At 40.4% G+C, this 25,930-nt stretch overlaps 4 protein-coding genes and 1 long non-coding RNA gene across 5 annotated transcripts; 1 reads left to right on the plus strand and 4 right to left on the minus strand.

Annotated features, from left to right (window-relative positions):
* The first annotated feature begins 178 nt into the window (after positions 1-178).
* LOC104443992 lies at positions 179-2,685 on the plus strand. The gene is made up of 3 exons (XR_005550781.1): positions 179-216; positions 1,755-1,881; positions 1,965-2,685. It is a non-coding gene; the product is annotated as an uncharacterized LOC104443992 (long non-coding RNA).
* A 1,116-nt stretch (positions 2,686-3,801) lies between these two features.
* On the minus strand, positions 3,802-5,829 carry LOC104446103 (LAS seventeen-binding protein 3-like). Its single transcript, XM_010060012.3, has 3 exons — positions 5,685-5,829; positions 4,741-4,936; positions 3,802-3,980 (listed from the first exon to the last, which is right to left on the minus strand). Exons 1-3 carry the CDS (start codon positions 5,793-5,795, stop codon positions 3,802-3,804), a joined length of 486 nt encoding a protein of 161 aa, XP_010058314.1. The 5' UTR covers positions 5,796-5,829.
* A 10-nt stretch (positions 5,830-5,839) lies between these two features.
* On the minus strand, positions 5,840-7,228 carry LOC104446104 (putative RING-H2 finger protein ATL21A). Its single transcript, XM_010060013.2, has 3 exons — positions 6,556-7,228; positions 6,390-6,421; positions 5,840-5,884 (listed from the first exon to the last, which is right to left on the minus strand). The coding sequence occupies exons 1-3, from the start codon at positions 7,226-7,228 to the stop codon at positions 5,840-5,842; spliced, it is 750 nt and encodes a 249-aa protein (XP_010058315.2).
* An 11,664-nt stretch (positions 7,229-18,892) lies between these two features.
* LOC104446105 (putative RING-H2 finger protein ATL21A) lies at positions 18,893-19,561 on the minus strand. The gene has a single exon (XM_010060014.2). It carries the CDS (start codon positions 19,559-19,561, stop codon positions 18,893-18,895), a length of 669 nt encoding a protein of 222 aa, XP_010058316.2.
* A 3,819-nt stretch (positions 19,562-23,380) lies between these two features.
* Positions 23,381-25,128, minus strand: LOC104446107 (putative RING-H2 finger protein ATL21A). Its single transcript, XM_010060015.2, has 2 exons — positions 24,465-25,128; positions 23,381-23,844 (listed from the first exon to the last, which is right to left on the minus strand). The coding sequence occupies exons 1-2, from the start codon at positions 25,126-25,128 to the stop codon at positions 23,381-23,383; spliced, it is 1,128 nt and encodes a 375-aa protein (XP_010058317.2).
* Positions 25,129-25,930: the final 802 nt, after the last annotated feature.

Raw genomic sequence — 25,930 nt, forward strand, 5'->3', positions numbered from 1 at the left:
TGTTTTGTTACATATATCTTATGCTTGGAACTTGCTTATTCAGTGTGCTAGTCGATATCTTCCTGTAAATGAAGAATTATGTAATAGTTCCTCATTTTTGCCATGTTGTTTTACCTGTTTTTTCGCTACTTCGTTGCAGTCAGATTTGAAATTGAAGAAGTTCTTGCACATAATAGAGAACTCGCTTTGTGTTCCTGTTATCTATGATTCAAAGAGGTATCTTGGTTTCTTCATACACTCTTTTTGTAATGTGAGTTCCATGTATAAATATGAAGTGTGTATATTGATGTTAAGGGAAAATAATAAATAACCACTTGAATGTCATGACATGTTGACTTAGTTTTGATTCAACCATTGCCACTTAAGTCATTAATATTGCAACCTTGAGTTGTTTGGGGGTTGATCGATGGATCGGGTTCAATTTGCAAAGAGAAAATAATCTAGGCCTTCAAGCATCTTCTGCCACATTAAGCCACCGAGTGCTTGGTCTCGTTTATGAGTTGAAGTGAGATCAATTGTTCTGTTTAGGTGTCACTAGTGTTCTCAAAAGCACCGGAGTTGCAGGCGGGCACCCAATGTGGCGACTTCAAAAGCACCTCAAGTAAGGCTAGTCATTCTCTCGGGCATTCCCTCAAGGAAAAGATGAAATTAGGTCATGTTCTTTGACCCTTTTTGTTCCTTTCTCTAAACAAAACTGAGAAAGGAGGTATATTATTTTAGTAAAAGGGCGAAGTTTTTAGAAAAGCAGCTGTCGACTCTACATTAGCACGGTCGGAGACTTCAGAGCCTAGTCTTATGCCTATAACATTACTTTTAAGAGAGGGAAAAATGTGAAAATGTGTAGTCTTCTATACATCTTTGCTTTTCTTTGAACATTGTCTTTCCTATGTACACCTTTACACTGAACTTAGCAATCCATTCTTATTTCATCTCTCTCTCCACCGGTTGCTAGGTACCATATCGGGAAAAAGAACTTTTGCATGCGGTGTCACAAAATTTGATATGGGAAACCAAGTGCCTAATGTCAATAAGAAAGATGCTATAATGTAGTACAAAAATTAAATTTTTCCGGAATATCATTTCATGACTTAAGATCTAACTTGCTAATACATTCTTTGGGTTCATTTAAAGAAAAGGTTAAAAAAATCTCTTGCTAAAGGATTCATCCCAAACTTTTAATGTAACATGTCCCTTATTTTAGGCTAGGGCCTTGCTTGACAACAGTGGATGATATTTTCTTTTCTGACGTCCTGAATAATTAGAAATGATACAGTTGATTGCTTCATAAATTCTTGATTAGCTATGGACTGATGTTTATTGGTAATGTATTAATTAGGCAACAACCAATTATGGTTGACCATTAAGCTGTTTATCCTGTTTGAACAGGGGTCAGCTTTTTAAAAAGATTGGTTTCAAATTTTTTTGCACATGGGGTTCTAATCTAGCTCATTCAGGTCCTATGATATTTGGTTACTCCAGTTGTGGATAGATTACACTGTTGCCATTGGCTTCACAATTTTGGTTCCCATTGAATATGCTCAATGTGAACAAATTGTAGTTATTATTTAGCTGTCATAGCCAAACAGTGTGGGCAAAGTGATGCTTCATTCACTTTTTGGGTGTCTTGCAATCAACAATTTGACAGATATTTGTGATGTATAGTCTGATTGATTAGCGAGCATCTACATTGACTGAAATGATACAGTCGACTAAGCTTCTTATCACTGAAAATGCTAGTTTTTTACTCCATGCAGAATTGTGCTGTCTCTGCCGCCAATTATCAATGAAGCACATCCGGCAAAAACTTTAAAGACGAAAAATGTTCTCATTGAATGTACTGCGATGGACTTAACAAAGGCTAAGATAGTTCTAAATACAATGGTGAGCATACTCAATTGTTTGTCCTTTTCTCTACACCCATCCTTCTGTATAGAGGACTAATGCGGGCAAGTGTTTTCCTTTAGGTGACAATCTTCTCAGCATACTGTGGGAAGAAGTATGAATTTGAACCAGTTGAAGTGATATACTCTAATGGGGAGTCATGTGTTTATCCTGATTTGTCACTATACAATATGGAAGTGTCCTTATCTTATGTCAACGATTCAATTGGAGTCGCCTTGAAAGCTGAAGAGGTATTGTGAATATTCATTTCAAGCTGGAGTTTAAATGTTCGCATTAGGTGGATGTGAGCTTATATTAGAGTTGGTTGGTTATATTATTCTCTCATCAGTTGAGTTAAATTTTTTGTTCGCCATTTGCTATTGTGCTATTTTGTTGCTACAATGATATCTAACAATGACCTTGTTTTATTTATTGGGTGGCCATCTCTCTCGCTCACTCTCTCTCTATCTCTCACCTGAATGGTGTGCGGTGGTCGCCTTTGTATCTCTCATGGGTGCGCATGAGATGGAGAATCAATTACGGCGGTCTTAAGTGACCATTGTGACGGAGACGACCGCCACCATGGGGTCGTTGTGGTGTTGGTGTCGCTTGCCATCAAGGAGGACATCGCTGTTGTCCTAGAGTTTCGGGGGCAGTAATTAGGTCTAGGTTTTCTTTTTGTTTGTTTGATTTCTTTTCTAATCCTAGTATTTTATATTGTAATTTTTCAGTAATTTATATTAGAAAGCATCCGTAGTACGTACGATTATATATGAAATGAGTCATCAGATAAGTGATTTGATATAAAGAAGTTTGAGGATTGTAATTTTCAATCCCTCATTTTGTTCCATCTAACTCCATGCTGACATTCGGTCAAACATAGCTTGATCCTATTTTAGAACAGAGAGAGATCTCAATTTGAGATTGCCGACTCTGTTTCATTCAGATAGAGATAAGGGTAAAAAAGGGACTCTCGATGATAACAACATAAGAAGAGAAAACGAAAGAGAAGACCTATTTGATTTTCTTTAGATATTCACTGAAGAAAAAGAAAGAAAAATTGAAGGGAATCGGTCACTTTGTATTTGATTTGAGAAGAGGAAAGGAAAAACAGTTTTGGTCTAGGACAAAGAAAAAGGAAAAACTCAAATGATTGTATGTCCCCTTAGCAGTCCTTCCTATCCAACGGGAGACCAAACCATTGCTGAACTTAGAGGTGTGCCACCATCGCCACCACGGGCGATGGTAGGTGGCAACCGTTGGTAGAGAGGGCTGAAATGCGGCAACATATCACGCTTAAGAGGTTTCGGATTTCCCTTTCTTGCATTTTCCACTTAAAGAACACACAAGAAGGCGCTGACCCAAATCATGAACCCACTTAGGCAAAGCAACTGCTATAATCATACAGGCTAATCATGGGTGTGGTTCTGGGGGGATTTACATAAAAAGCTCGGATCTAATCAAAATCGGCAATTTTCTCTTGTTTATGATCTGTATGCACTAATTCGAAACAGGGAGGGAGGTGGATTTCCGCTACACTGCATTGACTCGAGTCTAATGCGCAGTGTAGTACCGAACAAGATCCATAGAAGAGCTGTATATTAGGTCGTGACCACGCAACCTGTTTTTCTGGGTTCATCATGAACAATCACATAAAATTTCCTCCATCTAGGACATGCTCAAGCAATCTTCAAAGTAATCTGAAAAGAAGGGTGGTTTTTGCTTGTCTTCCCCGATATCCTGAGTAAACACCAAATATGAAATGGATAGCTATATGTACATTCCAAAGATCGATCCCAGCAATTATAACTATTTACATATTCCTCTCCTGAGACCCCTGGCGAAGAAAGGGAAGCAATGAGTTTGAACATGCTGTACACTTGATAAGAATAGACAACTTTACAGTGGCAAGAATTGCAGCTAAGAACTTCCATAGGCAGTAGCCAGGACAATTGACCAAGCTGTACGGCCTGGTGGCCTCGGCAACGAACCAAGTAGTATGTCCAATGCATTTATAGACTGGCTGCCATAAAATCGGCAATTTTCTCTTGTTCGCGTTGTCACGACACTACCTTGAAGGGAGCATCCAACAAAAGCACCTGCCAATTATTTTATGAAAAAGTTGAGAACAATTAAAGACCTTCAGAAAGCGGAACGAGCCCCACAGACTGCTGGCAATGAAATGATAGGAAAATGAGAAATACAAATTCTAGACCTCTCCAACTTTTTACTATGAGCGTCTCAATTTAAGTAGGATCTATGACAAATCAAGCTCAGTGTTCTCTCATATGATTGCTTATTCAAAAATATCCCTGCAGAAGCTTTCTCAACTAATGTCTCTCCCTTTTCCCTTTCTTTGGCACTAAGAAATGGGCAACAAGCAAGCTTCTCAAGAAATGCTCTTTGTAGAAACTTTTTCAACCAATGATCTAATGAAAACAGCTTCACATAGCTTGAAAAGGTAAAGAGTATCATCATTTTATTGAATATATAAATAGCATTTGTGCAAGAGCATTTTAAGTAATCGGAGAATAGTCTTTTACGTGACTGCCTAAGGACAGATACCCATGCCATACAAGCTAGACTACACAGCGCACCTCAGCAATAGAGACAAATGAGGAAGAAAGAAAGGGAGAGAACAAGATCCTTCGCAAAATGAGCAGTTTTTCTAGGTCCCGAGACTGTTATTGTGTCCACTTAGGACTTAATAAAAATAGAGAAATTACTATCACATTAAAACGGTTAATATCATAGGATACTATCCATGTTTTTTTGCATAGCAATGTATACATACCCCAAAAATCAGTCCAGAGGACAACTCCACAGTTTAAAAGGAAAAATAGCTATATAGATGAGTACCTTTACTGCAGCTGTACGTATAACAAGCAGCACAGCCACCATCCCCTGCTCGTACATCAGCTTCAGCAGCCCTTCCAATGGGACCAACTGCTGCACTCAAACCAGCCACAACTGAAAAATGAGCAGTACCACCAAATCTCTTCACAGCCTCAGTTGTTCTCAACACTATAACGAAGTCTGTCAATTCTCCTCCAGCCTGCAATTACCCTTGACTGGTTACTATTGACTGGAATAAGGATATCTCTACATAAAAATATAACACAAAATCAAACATTTCTTGCAGGGATAATCTTTTCATTTATGTATTTGATTTTTACTATTATTGTTGTTATCATTTCGGGAGGAAGGGGAATCGACTAAAGATTTCTTTAGTTGATTTTTATGTTTTATGCAAGACTTCTTTGCTCGAGCTTAAGCCACACAAGCAGAAGCTATTAATGCGATAGACATGTTAATAGAAAGGGAACGATTATAAGTAACACAAGGGCAATCTCTGGCTCAGGGACTTCTCCCACTTCCACAAAAAAGCAAAACACAAATTCAGAGAAAGGGAACAGAGATGCAGAAAGGAACTTGAAAACTCAATGGCAACATGGTAATCAAACAAAAAGTCCAAATCTCATCCTGAGAAATACTGTTCTTAGATAGAGTTCCAGAAAGGAGAAACAAATGGTACATTCCATGAAATAGAAGGATGACGGACCAGACATTTACAAAGAAAAATTCTCACATAGACCATGGAAATGAAGCAGACAATACATCAAGCATTCCGGATGGAGTAAAAAATCAAATTGGTGTTTATTATCTAAACAATCATTTTGAGCACGTTGATTCACGTGGTTAATCTGCAGACTGCATGAAAGCCAAAAACACTTGTTGGTTCCGATGCTTGGCCCTTAAGGTTGATGAAATCAAAATCCAGGGATACGATAAAACGAACCTACCTGTGCTCCCCACCCTATTCCACATGAAGAAATTGCAGAAGGTGGAGACCATGAGCTGTCTTCCCTACGAGTAACCACAAGGCCGGTTCCAATATTGTAGATTACCATCATACCAACTTTCACAACAGTAATTATTGCAAGGCCTTTTGCTTGTCTTAAATGGCATCAGGAATTGCCTTCTCAAGTTTTAGTGAGCCCACCTGAGCAATCAGAATGCATCATATAATAAGCTTTATAACCACACGAGAAGTGCAAGAGAACCTAATTTTAATGCCAAAGTATAAAAAAAAAGGAAAGAAAAATTCTTAATTACTTTATCTTGCACCAATAATACAAAAAACTCTTAAGGAATAGTTTTACAAAGATCTTAAACATATCTAAAATTAAATCACCGTTTCACAGACGATAATGAGAAAATGGTCTCCCTTGGGCTGGTACTCCGACAAGCAAATTGCGCAAACATTGTCGTTTGGCCTAGGTACCTGTCCATCATCACCAACTTGAGTCTTCGGATAAGATTCTATTGTGAGGGAATCGAGGCCCGCGGCGTCATTGGAGGTGAGTTGAGTTTCTCTCGGGAGGCTCGGAGGAAGTTGTCCGAGACGACCGCCATGCCTAGAGACTCGAGTGCGCCACCTTAGGTAACACGCGATTCCGGACATGCAAATGAGCGAGGGCACTATGACGGCAGGAAATATCGCTAACTTGGCCCCACTTGGCCCCACCCTTTGAAAGCCCTACAAGATCAATAATTGATTATGATGAATAGAGAACTGATTCAGGAGTGATCTCTGAATGGAAAGATGAATCATCAGTTAAGGAAACCAAGATCTAATGATTCATAGGCGACTCTTGTTATCTAGGTACGTACCAGGTTTACGGAAGCATGCAGCTTGAGAGCCCGTGTAACCATTGAGCCCGCACCTCCCACCACTTCCCTCGCACGATCTACAATCCGGCTGATTCCACTCCAGGGTTACGCTCTCGGTTATATCCTTCGGATATTGCAGGGCCACCGGAACCTTCACGGTCCAAGTACGACAACCGAATCTCTCGAGGTACGACCGGTTGGGATTATCGCCATAACCAAGCGGCACCTTGTGTTGTTCGTCGCTGAGGCAGCTCATGGGCCTGAGTCCGAATTCCGGCAAAAATATATTCGGGCAGTCTGCGAACATGAAGCTCCCATACCCTTGCGCAATGAAAATCGAGCTTGAAAACTTTGGGTTTTGAAGCCGCTTGGCCAGACAGTTGCTCGGGTCCTTGAGCACGACATATTGTTTCTCATAACTGATTTTGCTGACTACGAAGTCTTGCGAGTCAGGCAATTGGAGGATCGCTTGGCTTAGGTCGTTGCACGAGAGATCGAAGCCCGGATAGCCGCATCGCTCAGGTTGGACGCCTCTTATCCAAAAAGGAAAGCGAATCTCAGGTCCGCTGGGACGACAAGACCCCATTGAACATAAGTCGTTAAGGTTATCGGCGATTGCATGGAGAGAGAGGCCGAGGAAGAAAGCGAAGAAGAAGATGGCAGAGGAAGCCATGAGAGGCACGCACAGAAGAGCAGCTAGGATTGAACCTAGGGTAGCAAGGTTTCTCTCTCTCTCTCTCTCTCTCTCTCCTAAAGAAAGATGTATTTCCGTTTGAAAGAGAGAGAATTAAAATACTATGTGCCTTCTAAAGGACAGACATAAAATGTGCCTTAGTCAATGTAGCCGGCCAAATAGATCTTGACAAAGGGATATGTTAAAACAATGAATGGGAACGAGGCAAAACATCACGTCCTTATACAAAGGTAACATAGAACTGCATCATGTTGTTTGGTTCCATGAGGACATTCCCCTGGAGATAATTACATGAGGGAATTGGAAACATGTGTTGGGAATAACTGATTCCCGAAAACCGAATTCGACACTAAATCGAACCCCTAAAACGAATGCGGAAGTGAAGCCCGGAAAAAACACGTATCACCGATCCTAAAACACACCACGGATTCGAGCGTACCTTGTTAGCCACAGATTAGACACCGATGCCGATTAGAGGAAGAAAATCTAGTCATGTTCGATCCGATGGCGCCTTGAAGGGAAGAAGAACAATGCCTTATGCTTACTGTTTCTTCTTTTTGTTTTTGAGAGAGAGAGTGCGGGAAAAGGAACGTACGTACGTTGAATTATCCAAGAGTTGTCTTCTCTCTCTCTCTCTCCTCCCTTTTATACCTTCCCCCATCCACGGGCCCTATTCCCGTGGGCCGGGCTTTTTGGGCCCAACTTGGGCGGACGGGCCTTAAGCCCATCTCATATAAAACCATCATCTCCCACTCGCACATGGTGGGCCAAACAGGATTCTCTTTACCTCTCTTCAACATTCATACTGGTGAATAATCCATGCGACCAGCATACTTTGAGAGCTCGTTGTTATACATCTGTTAGGAATATATAGCAGCTCATAATGGGCATCACATCCTGAGTAGATTTAGTATGCAGTACCCTAGATCGATCGATCACATTTATATCTCTCTTGATCTCTTTCAAACAATGATATATATATATATATATATTGTATTCACAATTATGATTATCACAAAGACAATCATAATTGGTTAACCGGTGAATACAAAACTACAATGTGATTCTCCAGATTCGATCTTCCTCTTTCCTTCAAACTCTCAATTTCAGTCTAACTTGCTTTTCTAGAAATGTCCCATTAGATTGAATCAAACTCATGACCATTGGCAACATCCTAAGATAGCAAACACTAAATAGAAATCTTGAGAATAAGTAAGAGTCATGAGGGGACTAAGAATTGAGGAACTCTATTCCTCAAGAGTCTCACATGACATTAAAAGTTGAGATCAAACTTTTGTCACTCTTATTGGTCGTCTCATGCATACGTAGTATGAAATACGTATTACGGTATTAACTCTTTTCCCATGGAGCGTATGTCTACACCTTTCAATACCGTATAGATGATAGTTCAGACATACCCAATGTCTAACTTGAGTTCACATATCTACTCATTCACTAAATTCATCAGAACTCACATCTGGCATCATAGACAGATAAAGTAAAATATATGGGGTATTTTACTTTCGGACATAGTAAGTATTATGTCCTCATCTTAACACCTAGTTAAGGCGACATACGTGTTTTAAGCTTGAGCTCTCGATTATCACCTAGATAATAAGCTTAAAAACAGTCTCATCTCTATTTATCACACAGTAAATAGAGGCGATTACCCGTATGAGTGGGCTAATCTTATATCTGTCCGACATACTTCTTCAACTTAAAATAATGCACTGAGCATTAAGATGCATAAAGATCAAACAAAGATTCATAGGCATTAATGATGAAAAAACACAAATTCATCATATGTGAACACTTCAAGGAAATTACAATCCAGTACATCGGACTCTACGCAATCCTAGAGATTTCATATGGCCACAAAATACATCTCTAGGTATTGGCTTTGTCATGGGATCTGCTACCATTCTATGCGTAGTATGTACTCTAAGTTCACATATTTTCGTGCAACCATATCCTTGACAAAAGTATACTTGGTATCTATATGTTTGGTCTTGCCATGATATTTTGGATCTTTGGTGTACGCTTTCATTTTGCTTGGCTATCACGGTTAACCAACAATGAATCTGCAGCACTTCAAATAACACCTAAATGATCCAATAATCTCTTAATCCAAACATCTTCTTTTATTGCTGCTGATAATGCCACGAACTCAGTTTCCATCGTGGACAAGGCTATACACTTTTGTTTCTTCTTTTGCTCCAACATATGGTGCCATTATTCGGTAAGAAAACAAATCCAGAGGTAAATTTTCTTTCATTTAAATCTCCTCCCCAATCAACATCAGAATAGCCTTAGAATCGCATATCCTTTCCATAATAACTCAACGTATAATCAGCAGTCCCCTTTAGATACCTTAGTATTCATTTAACGGCTTTCCAACGTGCTTGACCTGGATTGGATTGGTATCTACTCACCATTCCAACTGCATAACATATGTCAGGTCTTGTATACATTATAGCGTATATCAAGCTCCCAACAGCACTAGCATAAGGAACATATTTCGTTTGTTCCTTCTCTTGTGGAGTCCTTGGACACAGTCTATGGCTCAATCCTTCACCTTTTGCAATAGGAGTGTCAATGGGTTTACAATCCCATATCCTTCAATTCAAAATTGGAAGACAACCAACTCTTGACAGTATTGACAAACTCCATATTACTTTCGGCAATTAGTATATCATCAACATATAATGATATGATCACAAATTGATCATTTGATCTTTTGATATATACACAATGATCCTTATCAATCATTGTAAAATCATATGCCATTATGGCATTATGAAAACGTATATATCATTGTCTTGATGACTGCTTAAGGCCATATATCAACCTCAAAAGTCGACATACTTTTTCTTCTTGGCCTTTCACTATGAAACCAACAGGTTGTTCCATATATATTTCTTCCTCTAATTCTCCATTGAGGAAAGCAGTCTTTACATCCATTTGATGTAACTCAAGATCCACACTAACCACTTTTGCCAGAATAATGCGAATCGAGGTAAATCTCACTATAGGAGAAAGTGTTTCTTCATAATCAATTCCTTCCTATTGATTATACCCCTTCGCCACAAGGTGAGCCTTATGCCTTTCAATCGAGCCATCAGCCTTTCGCTTTATTTTGAGAACCCACTTGTTCCCAATAGCTTTGCGTCCCTTTTGGAAGATCAACCAGTTCCCAGACTTGGTTTGATTTCATTGACTCCATTTCCTCTTTCATTGCATAAAATCCATTTTTCCTTACTAGGGCAATTAAGAGCCTCATTAATATTTCTTGGCTCATCCTTATCTCGTGGAGCAATTATAAAAGTTTTCCCTTCAATGTCAAAACGTCGACGGGGAATACTTTGGCGACTTGTTCGCCGTATGGGAGATTGTACACTTAGCACATCATTCCCCATTATGCTCCCACTCGGATTAGATAATGACGATATCATCTCATCATGTGATTGTAATTGAGAATGAGTTGAATTCAATTCATCACTTCTCATATAACTCCCACTTGGACGAACTTCACCAATATCATTATCTTGATCCAAGGTTTCAAATAGGGGTAATCTTCCCTTATTTTGCCCTTCTTAGGAAATTCATCCACTAAGAATGTGACATCTCGTGATTCAAATTCAGTTATACTCTCACTTTCCTGCTCACCTATGAACACATACCCTTTCGAGTGTTCGGAGTATCTCATTAAAATACTCTTCTTTTAGAACCTAATTTCCCAAAACTTGTGAGAGGACATATGGGTATAGGCAACATAACCCCATGGCTTAAGTAAACTTAAGTCTGGTTTTCTACCTGTCCATAACTCATATGAAGTGGAAGTAACTGATTTGGAAGGCACCCGGTTAAGTATATAGGCAGCAGTTAACAACGCATCACTCCAAAAAGTGATAGGCAAGTTATCATGCGCCGTCATGGACCTAACCATTTCCAGTATGGTTCTGTTTCTTCTCTCTGTAACACCATTTTGTTGAGGAGTATATGGAATAGACAACTGTATTTCTATTCCTTTTCATCACATAATTTTCTGAACTCATCAGATAAATATTCTCGACCTCGATCGGATCTCAATACTTTTATTTTCTTGTCTAATTGATTTTCTACCAAGTTCATAAACCTTTTGAAACAACATAATGCTTCAAATTTATGAGAAATCAAATAGACATATCCGAATCGAGTATAATCATCTATAAAAGTGATGAAATAAACAGCCCCATGCCTTCTTCTCACATTCATTGAACCACAGACATCATAATGGATTAAATGCAGAGGAAATTCAGCTCTTTATCTTTTCCAAATGGTTTCCTTGTCGTTTTCCCTATTAGGCATGCTAACATGGGGCAAATCGACTTTTTCAATGTTGCCCAACAAGCCCTTTTGGCTAGTCTATTTATATGTTGTTGGCCAATATGACCAAGTCAAGCATGCCACACATTCACATCATTATCACATGAAGTAAAAGACGTGAAACAAAGGAATAACATATTGACATCACCACAGTCAACATTCGGTACAATAAAACCATCCAGAAAGTGACCACAACCATAGTAGTTTGTATCCAAATACAAATCTACACCGTTATTCTGGAAGTTCACACTAAAACCAAGCTTAACCAACATCAAAACAGACAATTAAATTTTGACGAATCTCGAGCATTTAGAACATCATGTAGGAACAAATTGCGTCCACCACACATGTTCAGTTGGCAAATGCCAATCCCTTTAACTTCAGCTCTGGAGTTGTTTTCCACATAGACCCACTCAGTTCCAGTTGGTATTCGTCGGAATTCCACGAAGGATCCTTTATCCTTCGCTACATCGTCTGTTGCTCCTGAATCTACAGTCCACAAAGGATTGGATTTAGCCAATAATTCAGAACTTGACACATAATCAAAGTTCTCAAATGTACAAGAGGTGTTTACCTTTTTTGGCTCACGACAGTCGTGAGCATAGTGACCTTTATTGTCACAATTGTAATACCTCACCCTTGACTTTTTCTTCACTTGAGGACGTTTTCCTCTTTTGTGTTGGTTAACTCTTGATTTCTTGCAATAAGGACTTGATCATTTGTATTCCCACATATTGAACGAATCAATACGTTTGCACTTAGAACTCAAAGCCCTTTCTGAGCTAGAACCAACATAGCAAATATCTATTTTCGGCTCAAATACCATTAGGCGGTCCTCAGCTAGCTTCATGTGGCACACAGCATCCACAAGATCTTCCATAATATGGTCAAGAGCTTCTAGTGCTTCTTGCTTTTCCAGCACATATTGAATCTTCATATTCAATATTTCACAATAGTTGCCGTTCATATCGGCAATCACGTTCTTAGTTCTGAAACCATCATCTGAACACATCGGACATACATGCACGAATAATTAATGCCTATCATTTATACATCCCTATTTACATAGACCTATCATATTAATGAATAATTTCAAGTAAGGCTTCGAGAATCAAAAGGTCACTACGTTTCCAATCATCCTCCAAAAATCCTAACTTAAAACTATCATTAATATGATTGTCATATGCAAAATCAATTCTATGAAGTTACAAAAACTTCTATAACTACCTACAGCTAACTACCCACAGCAATCAGCAGTAACAGAAATCAAATATTATCTAACATCCAATAGAATAACAGTGCTTTCACATAATACAACTATACATTACACTAAGCAATATATACAAAGAAAAATATCAACATGGAAAGAGATATTTACATCCATAAAAAATCTCACAATTAATCTAGGAAATAATTAGGGAATGTCCTTTCTAATCTATCAGTCAAAACATCTGAGAAAACTGAAGGCACACTTGCCAACCATGGAAAAATTTTTGGAGAGCTCTCGTGCCGCCACCAAGGCGCATTCACTGCGCCATGTGGCGCTCAATCTAAGGGTTGAAGTTTTGGCCAACTCAATCTATAGATTCTCTTACAAAAGCTTCCACTAGCCCCCTGTAATCCGGGACCACGTTGACCTCCCATAGCCGATCTAACACTGCTTGCCATTCGGGTGGAAGAGTGTACATCAAAGCCGGCACCTTCTCAAAGTCCGGCATAAGATAACCATTCCGGATGATTTCTGTATCATCGATTGACCTTGACCATATGTGATACTAAATCACCATCAAGCCACCGATAATCAGCTAACTCTTTCATTAGCCTTTTTAGCCTAGCTCTTCCTTCGTCCGTTCTCGGGCTTGCGGGTATCCGTGCATAACGCATCATAGTTCTGTACCAAATGCGGAACTAAAATGGATCACTTATAATCCTGATAAACAAAATGGAAAATACATAATTTTCCATGATTCATGCAACAAATGCAAAATAAAAAATGGATTACCTCTAACCCACACAGACATAATTGAAAAAGAAACAAATTTGTTTTTTTTTTTTTTTTTTTTTTTTTTTTTTTTTTTTTTTTTTTCGGGTCAACGGTCAAAGTCAACGGTCAAAGGTCGGGTCAACAGTCAACGGCCGGTCAACAGTCAACGGCCAAGTCGTCGGACCGGTCGGGCCGTCGGGTTGGTCGGGCCGGATGCGCGAATCGCCCGCACGTGCCACGCGTGTGCCAGGCGTCAGCGTGTCGGGTCGGGTCGGTTCGTCGGTCGGGTCGCCGGCCGGCATCATCGATGACCCGGCCAGTTTCCGTTGGGCGTCATTGCTGACGTCATGCTGACCGGCGCTTGTCGGTTTGCCGGCCGCCAGCGCCCATGTGCCGGTTCGCCGTCGGCGCGTGACGCCCACGCGCAGCGGCTTCTGGCAGCGCGTGTGGGAGCGTGTGGCGTCGTCCGGCGGCGCACGACATGTCGCCGGACTCGCCTCGACGACCTCTTCCACCCAGTGCCTTCAGAATTCGATTTTGACTTTCGAAAACTCAGAAAAATGGCGAACAGCGCTCGGGTGTCGGGATTTCTCGCCCCGATCTGTACGGCCGAAGGTTTTCGCGAAAAATCAATGAAAAAATGTCAAACAAGTCGGGAAAAATGTGAACTAGGGCTCTGATACCAATGTTGGGAATAATTGATTCCCGAAAACCGAATTCGACACTAAATCGAACCCCTAAAACGAATGCGGAAGCGAAGCCCGGAAAAAACACGTATCACCGATCCTAAAGCACACCACGGATTCGAGCGTACCTTGTTAGCCACAGATTAGACACCGATGCCGATTAGAGGAAGAAAATCTGGTCCTGTTCGATCCGATGACGCCTTGAAGGGAAGAAGAACAATGCCTTATGCTTACTGTTTCTTCTTTTTGTTTTTGAGAGAGAGAGTGCGGGAAAAGGAACGTACGTACGTTGAATTATCCAAGAGTTGTCTTCTCTCTCTCTATCCTCCCTTTTATACCTTCCCCCATCCACGGGCCCTATTCCCGTGGGCCGGGCTTTTTGGGCCCAACTTGGGCGGACGGGCCTTAAGCCCATCTCATATAAAACCATCAACATGTATATATGAATGAACGATCACAACCCATTTGCTCTGTCTACATCGATCACACTCATTGATCATCTAAATCTCATGTGAATTTATAAAATCGAGAGGCTGCAAGTGCACTTATTTCACAAGGCATGGATCCTAATCGAGGCATGTATTCCCAAATCGAGACAATTGGACTCTGTACGCATTAATATGTAGCTAGGCAATTTTGGCCTGATGCCCAACGACATATTTTACATATGAAAGTAATATGTAAATCTATTTTCATGGAAATAGGATCTGACAAATCTTACATATGTGCTACATTTCAAATTAAACAAATTTCCCTAGTTTTATATCTGCAATTTCAACAATCAAATTCATTTTCTGAAACAATTCAGATCTTCTAAATTTCATTTGGCTTCCCTTTAGTCTAGGTAGGATTAACATTTATCTTTTCCTTAGTGTTAAATATTTACTATCCCATGATATGCCTTTAATGCTTTCCTTAGTAGGCGATTATTATGTTGATGACTATGTACCCACATGATCATCTTACATGTTATGGATATGCCTAAATTTACTCCAAATTACCTGGCAAAATAAATATATTTATTTTTTAAAAATGAACAAGATTAAGTACCGAAAGTGCACTAATTAGTTAATTAGTGTAATCAAGTCACCGATTCTAGATTCTCTAATTGAGTAGGAAGTGAGGTATACTCCCATGTTTCACCTGGTTTCTAGCCTATTCTAATAGGCTAGTGGCAACTCCTTATTACAAAATTCTTAAAAACACCATAATATCGCGAAATGTATGGACTTAGAAGAGCTCACATTTAAATCATAGGCCATGGGCCCGTCTTTTAGGTTATACCCCTAAGTCTATTTCCTCCCTCAAGGGGTAGGTCACAACATCAAGCCCGCTAGGATGACAAACTCTCATTGGGCATGTATCGTCACGATTATTAGCGAATACATGGAGAGAAAGAGGCTGAGGAAGAAGGAGAGAAGACGGCAAAGGAAGCCATGAGATGCACATAACAAAGAGTAGCTAGGGTTGTAATTAGGGATGGAAGGTTCTCTCTCTTCCTCCTAACGAGAGATTTATGCCCTTTTGAAAGGGACAATATTATATCTTTTACGTACCTTTTCAAGGACACAAACATAATCAATCCCTTAGTTAATTCGGCCGGCCCCCAAAGGATGGGGCTATGTTGACTCTTTAGAAAGGCATATGTTGAAAAATCAAAGGGAAAAGGCAAAATGTCATGTCCTTGCAAATATAATTTAAACAATCGCATTGTGTTTTTTTTGTTCCATGAGGACAAGCCCATATTGACCGTTACTTGGGATCCCAATCCATTTGTCCCCTCCTCCCAATCAATGTTGAGTAGGCCAATTATAGTCATGATCATCTGAATCTCATATGGATTTATAAAATGAAGGGATTGTGATTACACCCATTTTAGAAAGGCATTGATTATGATCCAAACACATTTTCCTAAAATCGATAGAACCCAACTCCATACGCATTAAGGATGGGGACACGTGGACTCTTTAGAAAGGCATATGTTGAAAAATCAAAGGGAAAAGGTGAAACGTCATGTCCTTGCAAATATAATTTAAACAATCGCGTTGTGTTTTTTTGTTCCACGAGGACAAGCCCATATTGACCGTTACTTGGGATCCCAATCCATTTGTCCCCTCCTCCCAATCAATGTTGAGTAGGTCAATTACAGTCATGATCATCTGAATCTCATATGGATTTATAAAATGAAGGGATTGTGATTACACCTAGTTTAGAAAGGCATGGATTATGATCCAAACACGTTTTCCTAAAATTGATAGAACCCAACTCCGTACGCATTGATCTGCATCAACGTGATTTCGGCCTAATTTATGGAAAAAAAAAAAACATAGTTTACATATGCAGGATACTTGTTGAAGTAATATAGGATTAAATTTTCGTAAATTTGAAGTTTTAAATTAAGTAAAACCCCGCAAATCTTATATCTACAACGTCAACAATCAAATTCAAATTTTGAAATTATTCAAGTCTTAAAAATTGCATTTTTCACATGTTTATTCTTTTTTCAGACTTTTTGTGCAGATGAATATGTTTGGCTTACTCTTACCAAAAAAAAAATATGTTTGGCTTATTTGCCTAGTCCATTGGCCATAACCCTCCGTTGGAGGGTACTTTAGAAGAGTTAGAATTCTAAACTTGTGTGAAACGGCTTCTAAGCGGAGGAGCAAAAGGAGTTCCACCTAGTTCTCTTGCATGTCCATTGTTCATTTTTCTGCTACTCGCGTATAATACAATTTACAGCCTCACGGTCCACACATTTTGTCATACAGCTTAGCCTAGTCTAGCGATTAACAGTGGCGCCGAAAATATCGCTAATAATCAACTTTCCGATGGACCAACCATAGCAAGAGTGGTGAATGTGGATCCATCGCTTTCTGTTATTTGTGAATCACGCTTGATCTTTTTCTTCACGAAACCAGAGCGATAATCGAATCATATTTCAAACAAAAGTTCTACTTAAGGCGCCAAATTTTGTTGATAGTACAAGCTGAAGAGAAAAGGTAACTACGAATCAATCAAATTGTTCAATCACACTCCTGAAGGCGCCACCAAACAAACATGCTTTTCCTTCTTCTCTACTTTGACTAATGATATGCTCTTGTGCTTGTTCATATACCAGCACTGCGGGAGGAGATGGACTTCCAAAGAGAACTGCCAAAAGTTGCGGATTACCATGCTCCTCTACATGGCAATTTACTTTCGGTTGCTTAGAATCGGAAGACATACATAACCCTGGCAGATTATTAGTATTATATTGGATTACAATACGGTAGTAAAGCACGATACCAAAGTTTCATACCCCTATGGACTTCCTCGCAGTAAATGTCCTTTTAAAATGTTTAAAGTTAGGCTTACGCATTTTCTCATACAACTAAGTTTTCTAGCATTTAGTAACGACTTGTGAAGAATGCTAATAATCAATCTGTCCAATGGACCAACCATAACGAGAACTCGACCTCACCTCAGCAGCACACATCGTGCTATGAGTGCATAGAAGCGACATATATGTAGTACACACAAAAATCCACCTTGATTTAATGGAATTTAGGGATGAAATTACCATGTGACGCCACTAGCTCGAAATAACTCGTCATGAAAAAGGGGCAGATGCGCATTTTGCTTTTGGTAATTTTTTAACCGCACATTGCTTCATTTTTTTCTTCTGAATGAGACCCAGCATACATTTACTGGAACATATCTCAAACAAAAATTCATGGCCTGTCCATAAGGATGTGATGCATGGATTAAGTACTTAAATGCGCTAAATGTTGTTGGCAGAATAAACTGAAGAGCAAAGGTATGATGGTATAAATCAATTAAATTGTTGAATCACACTCCAGTAGTGAGTTTATACATTGCATGTGCATATAGGCACACTGCGTGAGGCGGTGAACTTCCAAAGAGAAGCTGCCTGAGTTGTGCGCTACCAGTTGCTCTACGATCTACATAGTAATTTACTCTAATTGCTTGCTGTCATCGATTCGGAAGACCTGCATTACCCACAGAGATTGTTATTATTTTGTTGTGTTTGAACTATTGCCAAATTACTGAGAAGAAAGCTAACTTCTAATAATAAACTCAAGATATCTGGGGACTGTTCATCCCGCTCTTAAAGTTATATTTTTATTTATTTTCCATTTTGGCGACGTTAACTATAGAAAAAAATGTACACGTACCCCTTGTGATTGCGGCACAGCGGGCAAGAGGCGTTCCGCTTGAGCCATTGATCGATGCACTGTGCATGAAAGTAGTGTCCACACTTGGGGATGGTCCAAAGCGTCTCCTTGGGCTGGTACTCCGACAAGCAAATTGCACAAATATTGTCGTTCGGCCTAGGTACCTGTCCACCATCATCTACTTGAATCTTCGGATAGGATTCTATCGTGACTAGATCAATGCCAGCGACGCCATTAGAAACCTGCATGATTAACCCATCATTTGTGGGGTTGGAGTTGGAAAACATAAATACCATTAAAATGACAAGCGCAGAGATTTAATGGAAATCAAGGAAAACGATTTTACCAATGAATGTTCTAAAAGCGCTGATTCAAATAACTAAATAATAGAGACAAGTTATCATTTTCAGGTAGAAACCAGAGAATCTAAGTACTAACCGCGTTTACCGAAGCATCCAACATCGGAGCCCGCGGAGCCCAAGAACCCGCACCTCCCACTGCTTTTCTCGCACGATCTACAATCCGGCGCATCCCACTTCAGGACGACACTCTCAGTTATATCCGTGGGATATTGCCGGACCACCGGAACCGACACCGTCCAAGTACGGCATCGTAACTGGTAGAAGTGCCCAGTGTATGAACCGGGAGGAGCAACCCCTACCGTGTGCTGTCCATCGCTGAGGCAGTCCACCCGTTCGAATCCCAAATCCGACAAACCAGACAAGCAATCCGCAAACGTGAAGCTCCCATACTCTTGAGCTGAGAAAACCGAGCTTGGCAGCGTCAAGTTTTGAAGCCGCTTCGCCAGGCAGTTGCCCGGGTCCTTTAGCACAATATATTGTTTCTTATAGTTGATAAGGTCAACAATGAAGTCTTGCGAGTTAGGCAATTGGAGGATCGCTTGGCCTTGGATGTTGCACGAGAGATTGAAGCCCGGATAGCCACATCGCTCGGGATGGGAGTCGCTTGCTTGGAAAGGGAAGCGGATCTCAGGTCCGCCAGGACTGCAAAAGCTTACTGGACATACATAGTCGGGGTTATCGGCAGATACGCGGAGAGAGAGGCCAATGAAGAAAGAGAAGAAGATGATGGAGGAAGCCATCAGAGGCGCATAGGGAAGATGCCTGGAATAGTACTTATAAATATATGTTTCCTCTCACACGTTTTACTAAAGAAAGATTCAAGTCCCTTTCAGAGAGAATTGATCCCTGACGTTTCTTCTCAAGGATACAGACATTGAATCTGCCGTAGTCGAATTAGCCGCCCAAATGGATGTGAATATGTAGGCCCTCGGAAAGGGATGCTTTGATCATATTTGAGGGGAATATACGAAACTTCACGCCAATCGCATCATGTCGTTGGGTTTCATGAGGACTAGCTCAGAGAGACAATTACTTGAGAGGAACGAAACTTGAGATCACGATCCTTCGTTCCTCTCCTCTTCTCTCGAGCAAATATTTGTGCTGACTGGTCTGTGTTCATCAATAATCTGAGTTTTACATGAGTTTACAGCATCCAGGGGTTGTGATCGAACCCATTTCACAAGGGACGGTCCATGCTCCTAGCATGTATCTTCAAATTGAGACAACCCCCATTCTCTTTGCTTTAATTTGCATCGATTCGATTTTGGCATACCGTTTGAAAGCATAGTTTACATAAGGGATGTTAAAAAAGCTCGCGTCAGCCCGATCCCGCATAGCCCTAAAATTTAGGTTATTTTGGGGCTAGGCCTTAGTCTTTCTCTAGTAAGGATTTTTAGATTTTGGTATTAATAGGGTTGGGTTCCGGCTAGGCCGGCATGGGCTTTTTTGACACCCCTGAATAGAGAAGCTTTGAAAAAAGTTTCCGATTTTGGCCATCCAATGGAACCATTTAATGATATTCTAACCCGACTCAACCTATTCTCTTATACTATATGATATTCGGGTATTATGAAAACCTGGCCTAACCTGACCCCTTGATACCACTAGTTTATATATAGAGGAGAATTGTAGTCTTTTGAAGTAATTGTATATCTTTTTCGTGGAAAAAAAATTGAAAGTTTCATATATGTTCTAAACATTTGAAACGTCAAATCTGGAGTGGACTTTTCTTTTGAACAATTACTTGTTGAGTTTGGTTGATGTTAACGACGACAGCATGGCCAGTCAAAATTTGCATAAAAGGACTCTCTTTGATGCCTAATTATTCTCTCTTAGACACGAGGACATAGCGGTGGGGACTGACGGTTCAGGTTTGGTCAACGCGTTAAGGGGCGCAAATCAGTCTACAACTTTACATAGGAAACTCACGGCCTTATCATGAAGTGCCAGGCTATGTTACTGTCCTTCTAAAATATTCGGGTGGTCTATTGTTTTAGAGAGATCAATTTAATTGTGGATTGAGCTGCTAAAATCAGTATGAAAAACTCTTTACTTTCGAATTGGTTTTTCTCTCCTCCAAACTTTTTGGGATCTTTTAAGTACTGATGCCCCTCTTTCAGGCCTAGTTAAATGAAGTGTTTCACTTTCCGACCAAGAAAAAAAAAAAGTACCACGCAGGATGAAGTTGAAGCATTATTTTCGTGAGACAAAGCATGAACCTAGGGGCCATTCTTCCAAAATTTTATCGTAAATAATATTAGCAGAGTAGCACTCGTGGAGCTAGAGAATGCCTGATTACTTATGGGTTGATTGTGATTTTATCTAGCTGTCTTTATAATTCCATTCATTACTTGACAAAACAAAATCATACATTTTTTTTTTCGATTGATCCTCTTATAATAATATTTCTGGGATTCGGACCCTTGTTGGTGAATTGACATCTACGATTTACTTTCTTCAGAGATTGCCACAACATATTAAAGGGGTTCAAGGGTTGACATCGAGGGTGGTCAATTTTTTTTTCCTACCAAGTTCTTACAACTTACCATGAAAATTTACACGAAAGCAGAAAAATTGCGAAAGCAATACTATAAATCCGTCGTACATTTTAATTTCAAATCTCCCTCGGATAGTCCCAAGCGCCTCCTTGGGCTTAAGGAGTTTAGTGGCTCATGCTTGGTCAGGTTCCAAATTTTGTTCTATATCAAAATAATCTTCCATAGGGATTAGGGCAACGATGCAAGCGAGTTAAGCTACTTGTGGGCAATTCGAGCTTGACCCGTCAGCTGCTTGAGATCGGCTCTATTATTTCCGAGCTTGTGTCGAGGATACGAGGCTTATCGAGCTGAGTTTGAGCCTAAAGGCACTTGAGTCGATCGGCCTGCAAGCCTAATTGAGTATCTCAGTTTATTTTATTTTGGTACAGATATTTTGAAATTATGGATTTTGAGCCGAGTCCCATTCGATTAAGTTGGAACATCTGAGTACGTTGAGTTTTCTGTACTTAAAATCGAGCCGAGCTCGAGTATGTCAAGATTTTTACTGAGAAAAGTTCGGCAGGGGAAAAAGTACGCAATCGAGATTGAGTCAAGTTTTGAACTACGAATTTTTAAGTCAAGTCGAGCTCGAGAGTGACACCGTGTCTTCTCGCCTAGAGCTGATCTCACCGCTAAATATGGCCAGTGGAAAGATCATTCTCATAGGCGATTTCCGAACTGGTGATAAGTGCTAATGAGCATGCAATTGAATAGTTATGTGTGAAGCATACGCCATCGACCTAGTTCCTCCTTCTTGTCCAAAACTTACTTATTTTTCCGCTGTTTGCGTACAATATAAATGACCCATCTTTTCAAAATGTTAAAGTCTCGCAATTTACGCATTTCCTCATACAACTTAGTTTATTATAGTGCCTTTAGTAACGACTTGTGAGGAATTCTAACAATCAATTTGTCAAATGGACCAACTATAGCGAGAACTAAATCTGACCTACGCAGCACATATCGTGTTACGAGTGCATAAAAGCAACATATTTGTAGTGCACACAAAAATCCTCCTTGATTTAATGGAATTTAGAGACGAAATTACCATATGATGCTACTAGCTCGAAATAGCCTGTTGTGAAAAAGACGGTGGACGCACATCTTGCTTTTAGTAATTCTTTAATCGCACATTGCTTCATTTTTTTTTCTTCACGAAACCCAGCATGCATTTACGGGAACATATCTCAAACAAAAATTCATGGCCAGTCCAAAAGGATATCATGTGATGCATGGATTAAGTACTTGAGGCGCTAAGTGTTGTTGGGAGAACAAGCTGAAGAGCAAAGGTATGACAGATACGAATCAATTGAATTATTGAATCGCACTCGTGTAGTGAGTTCGTACATTGCCTGTGCATATGTACTTACATGCGTGAGGAGATGAACTTCCAAAGAGAAAACTGCCAAGAGTTGTGCGTTACCATGCTCCTCTACAATGGTAATTTAATTTCAATTGCTTGATGTCATCGAGTCGGAAGACCTGCATTACCCACAGAGATTGTTATTATACTATCGTATTTAAACTATTGCCAAATTACTGGCAAGAAAGCTATGTTAAATCAATAAAGTCCAGGTATCAAAGTTTAGAATTAGCCACTACTTTGCATACGAAACGAGCTCATCATTCAAAGCAGCACTGCTTAGGAATTGCAGGCGACGGCTTCCATAGAAGCTGAAAAAACTGCCCCGACTATTGTTAGCGACGGAAATTCCTATCGACAGTTTGTCGCCAAAGGCTTGCCACTGAAGCTCTATGGGATCGGCGGGATTTTTTTTTTTTTTTTTGGTCGGTGGATCGGCGGGATACTATCATGCAATTCTATTCACCTCCAACACCACCCCCCAAAAAAAAAAAAAAACTGAACCCATTTTAAGTAGAAGAAATAAGCTTGTAGATATTATCATGGAACAACATTACAACCTACAATAATTGATATGATCCTACGTATTAATTTCAAAATTTGCGGTAAAATGAGTTTAGCATATCCATTTTGATGACGGTAGCCACAGAAAAAAGATTTTACACGTATGCCTTGTGATCGCGGCACAACGGACAAGAAGCGTTCCACCCGAGCCACTGATCGATGCATTGCGCGTGAAAGTAGTGTCCACACTTGGGGATGGTCCGGAGCGTCTCCTTGGGCTGATACTCCGACAAGCAAATTGCGCAAATATTGTCATTCGGCCTAGGCACCTGTCCATCATCATCAACTTGAATCTTCGGATAAGATTCTATCGTGACTAAATCGATGCCCGCCACGCCGCCATAAGAGGCGTGTCGAGTTTCTCTAGAGGAGCTTGAAGGAGATGTGATATTTGAGATGTTGCTTTCGCCGTTGTTGCTGTTAGGAGGTTGATCGTGAGGATCACGTTGTTCGGAGACTCGACCGCGCGAACTTAGGTAGAATGCGAGTCCGGAGATGCAAAGAAGCAAGGGCAACAGGATGCCGAGTATTATCCCCAACTTGGCCCGCTTTGAAAGCCCTAAATCATTAGCCCATTCTTTGTGGGGTTAAGAGTTGGAAAAAAAATACAGAGGTACCGATGACGAGAGAATTCCATCAACCCAAATGCCATTGAAATGGCAAGCTCAGAGTTCAATGGAAATTAATGAAAACGATTGTTGCGGAAAAACACCAAAATATACACCAATAGAAGCACAAGTAACAAAGGATGAAAGGATCGAAGTCATAGGAGAAGCAAGATTTATGTGGAAAATCCAAAACGGAAAAAACCATGAAGAGAGAAGCTTCACTATCTTCAACAGAAAGTACAGGAGTAAAATTCAAAAACTCTTAACAACCACTCAGTGAGACACACAATTTAAAGATCTAACAACAAGATAAAAAAAATAATAATAAAACAGGAAATAATATGAAGGCTAAAGTTGGAGATGTGTTATTAAACACTTTCATTTTATAGTCTCCCTTCAAAAATCTCTAAAAGAAAGGTGCATGGCCTAAAATGCCCTTATCTCTTAATTTGAAAGTTAAACCCCAACGACGATTTTATTAGTGAATGTTCTAAAAGCGCTGATTCAAATAACTAAACAACAAAGATTAGTTATCATTTTCAGGTAGAAAATAGCAAATCTAAGTACGTACCATGTTTAACAAAGCATCCAACATCGGAGCCCGCGGAGCCCTTGAACCCGCACTTCCCACCGCTTTTCTCGCACGATCTACAGTCCGGCGCATCCCACTTCAGGACAACACTCTTAGTTACATCCGTGGGATATTGCCGGGCCACCGGGACCGACACCGTCCAAGTACGACGGCTGATGAACGAGAAGTAGTTAGGGAATGCACCGGGGGCAGCAACATATACCGAGTGCTGTCCATCGCTGAGGCAGTCCACCCGTTCGAATCCCAAACCCGACAAATCAATCACGCAATCCGCAAACGTGAAGTTCCCGTACTCTTGCGCTGAGAAAACCGAGCTCGACAACGTCAAGTGTTGAAGCCGCTTCGCCAGGCAGTTGCCCGGGTCCCTGAGCACGATGTATTGTTCCTTATAGTCGACGAGGTCAACGATAAAGTCTTGTGAGTTAGGCAATTGGAGGATCGCTTGGCCTTGGGTGTTGCACGAGAGATTGAAGCCCGGATAGCCACACCGCTCGAGATAGGAGTCGTTTGCTCCGAAAGGGAAGCGGATCTCGGGTCCGCCGGGACCGCAAAAGCTTACTGGACATATATCGTTAGGGTTATCAGCAGATACATGGAGAGAGAGGGCGAGGAATAAAGAGAAGAAGAGGACGGAGGGAGCCATCAGAGGCACATAGCAAAGATGCACCTGGGATTGTGCCTACGAATGGATGTTTCTTCTCTCTCTTTTTCCTAGAGAAAGATTCGAGTCATTTTCTCAGAGAGATTATTTATATCTTCTCAAGGATACAAACATCGAATCGGCCCAAGTCAAATTAGCCGGCCAAATGGAAATAATATGTAGAGTCCGGCCTAGCTGACCGTCACATCTTGGATGGAAACCGTTTGGCTTTTCCAACCGGTTTCCATCTTGTACCCAAATTTTCTTTTTATTTTATTTTTTTATTACAAACTTAAATTGATAGATAAAATCATCAGGAGGTCCAAGCAACAAATTTTTTTTTTTTATGCCTAGGATCCGCCTAGCGCCGGGCAGCCCACGGTCTGTAGAGTGCGCGATTTTTTTTATGCCCAGGATCCGCCGAGCTTGCCGGGCTTACACCAAGCAGCCCACGGTCCGTAGTGTGTGCAGTGCACTCCGAACCAAGCATCAATACTTGAGGGAAGCTAGCACAGAACTCCACCATCATGACCCTCCACTTAAGATGTGTTACTAGCCGCAGAATTTCGACACTTTGGGACCTCTGCAGTGAAGTGCCCAAAGCCGAACTAACTCAGCTGCCCACCGGTGGGTTCCAAGCAACAAATTTTCATAAATATGATGAAAGAAAAAATAAATTAGATAACGAAATATAAAAAATTACAAGTAAAAAATATTATCACTTACTAAAAAAACCGTTTATGTCATTATGGCCCTTTTAGTTTAGCATTTGTAAGGCTTTGGGACTCTAAAGTCCCTAGCTAAA

The sequence above is a fragment of the Eucalyptus grandis genome, chromosome 5, assembly GCF_016545825.1.
Source record: "Eucalyptus grandis isolate ANBG69807.140 chromosome 5, ASM1654582v1, whole genome shotgun sequence".
In the NCBI taxonomy this organism is placed as follows: Eukaryota; Viridiplantae; Streptophyta; class Magnoliopsida; order Myrtales; family Myrtaceae; genus Eucalyptus; species Eucalyptus grandis.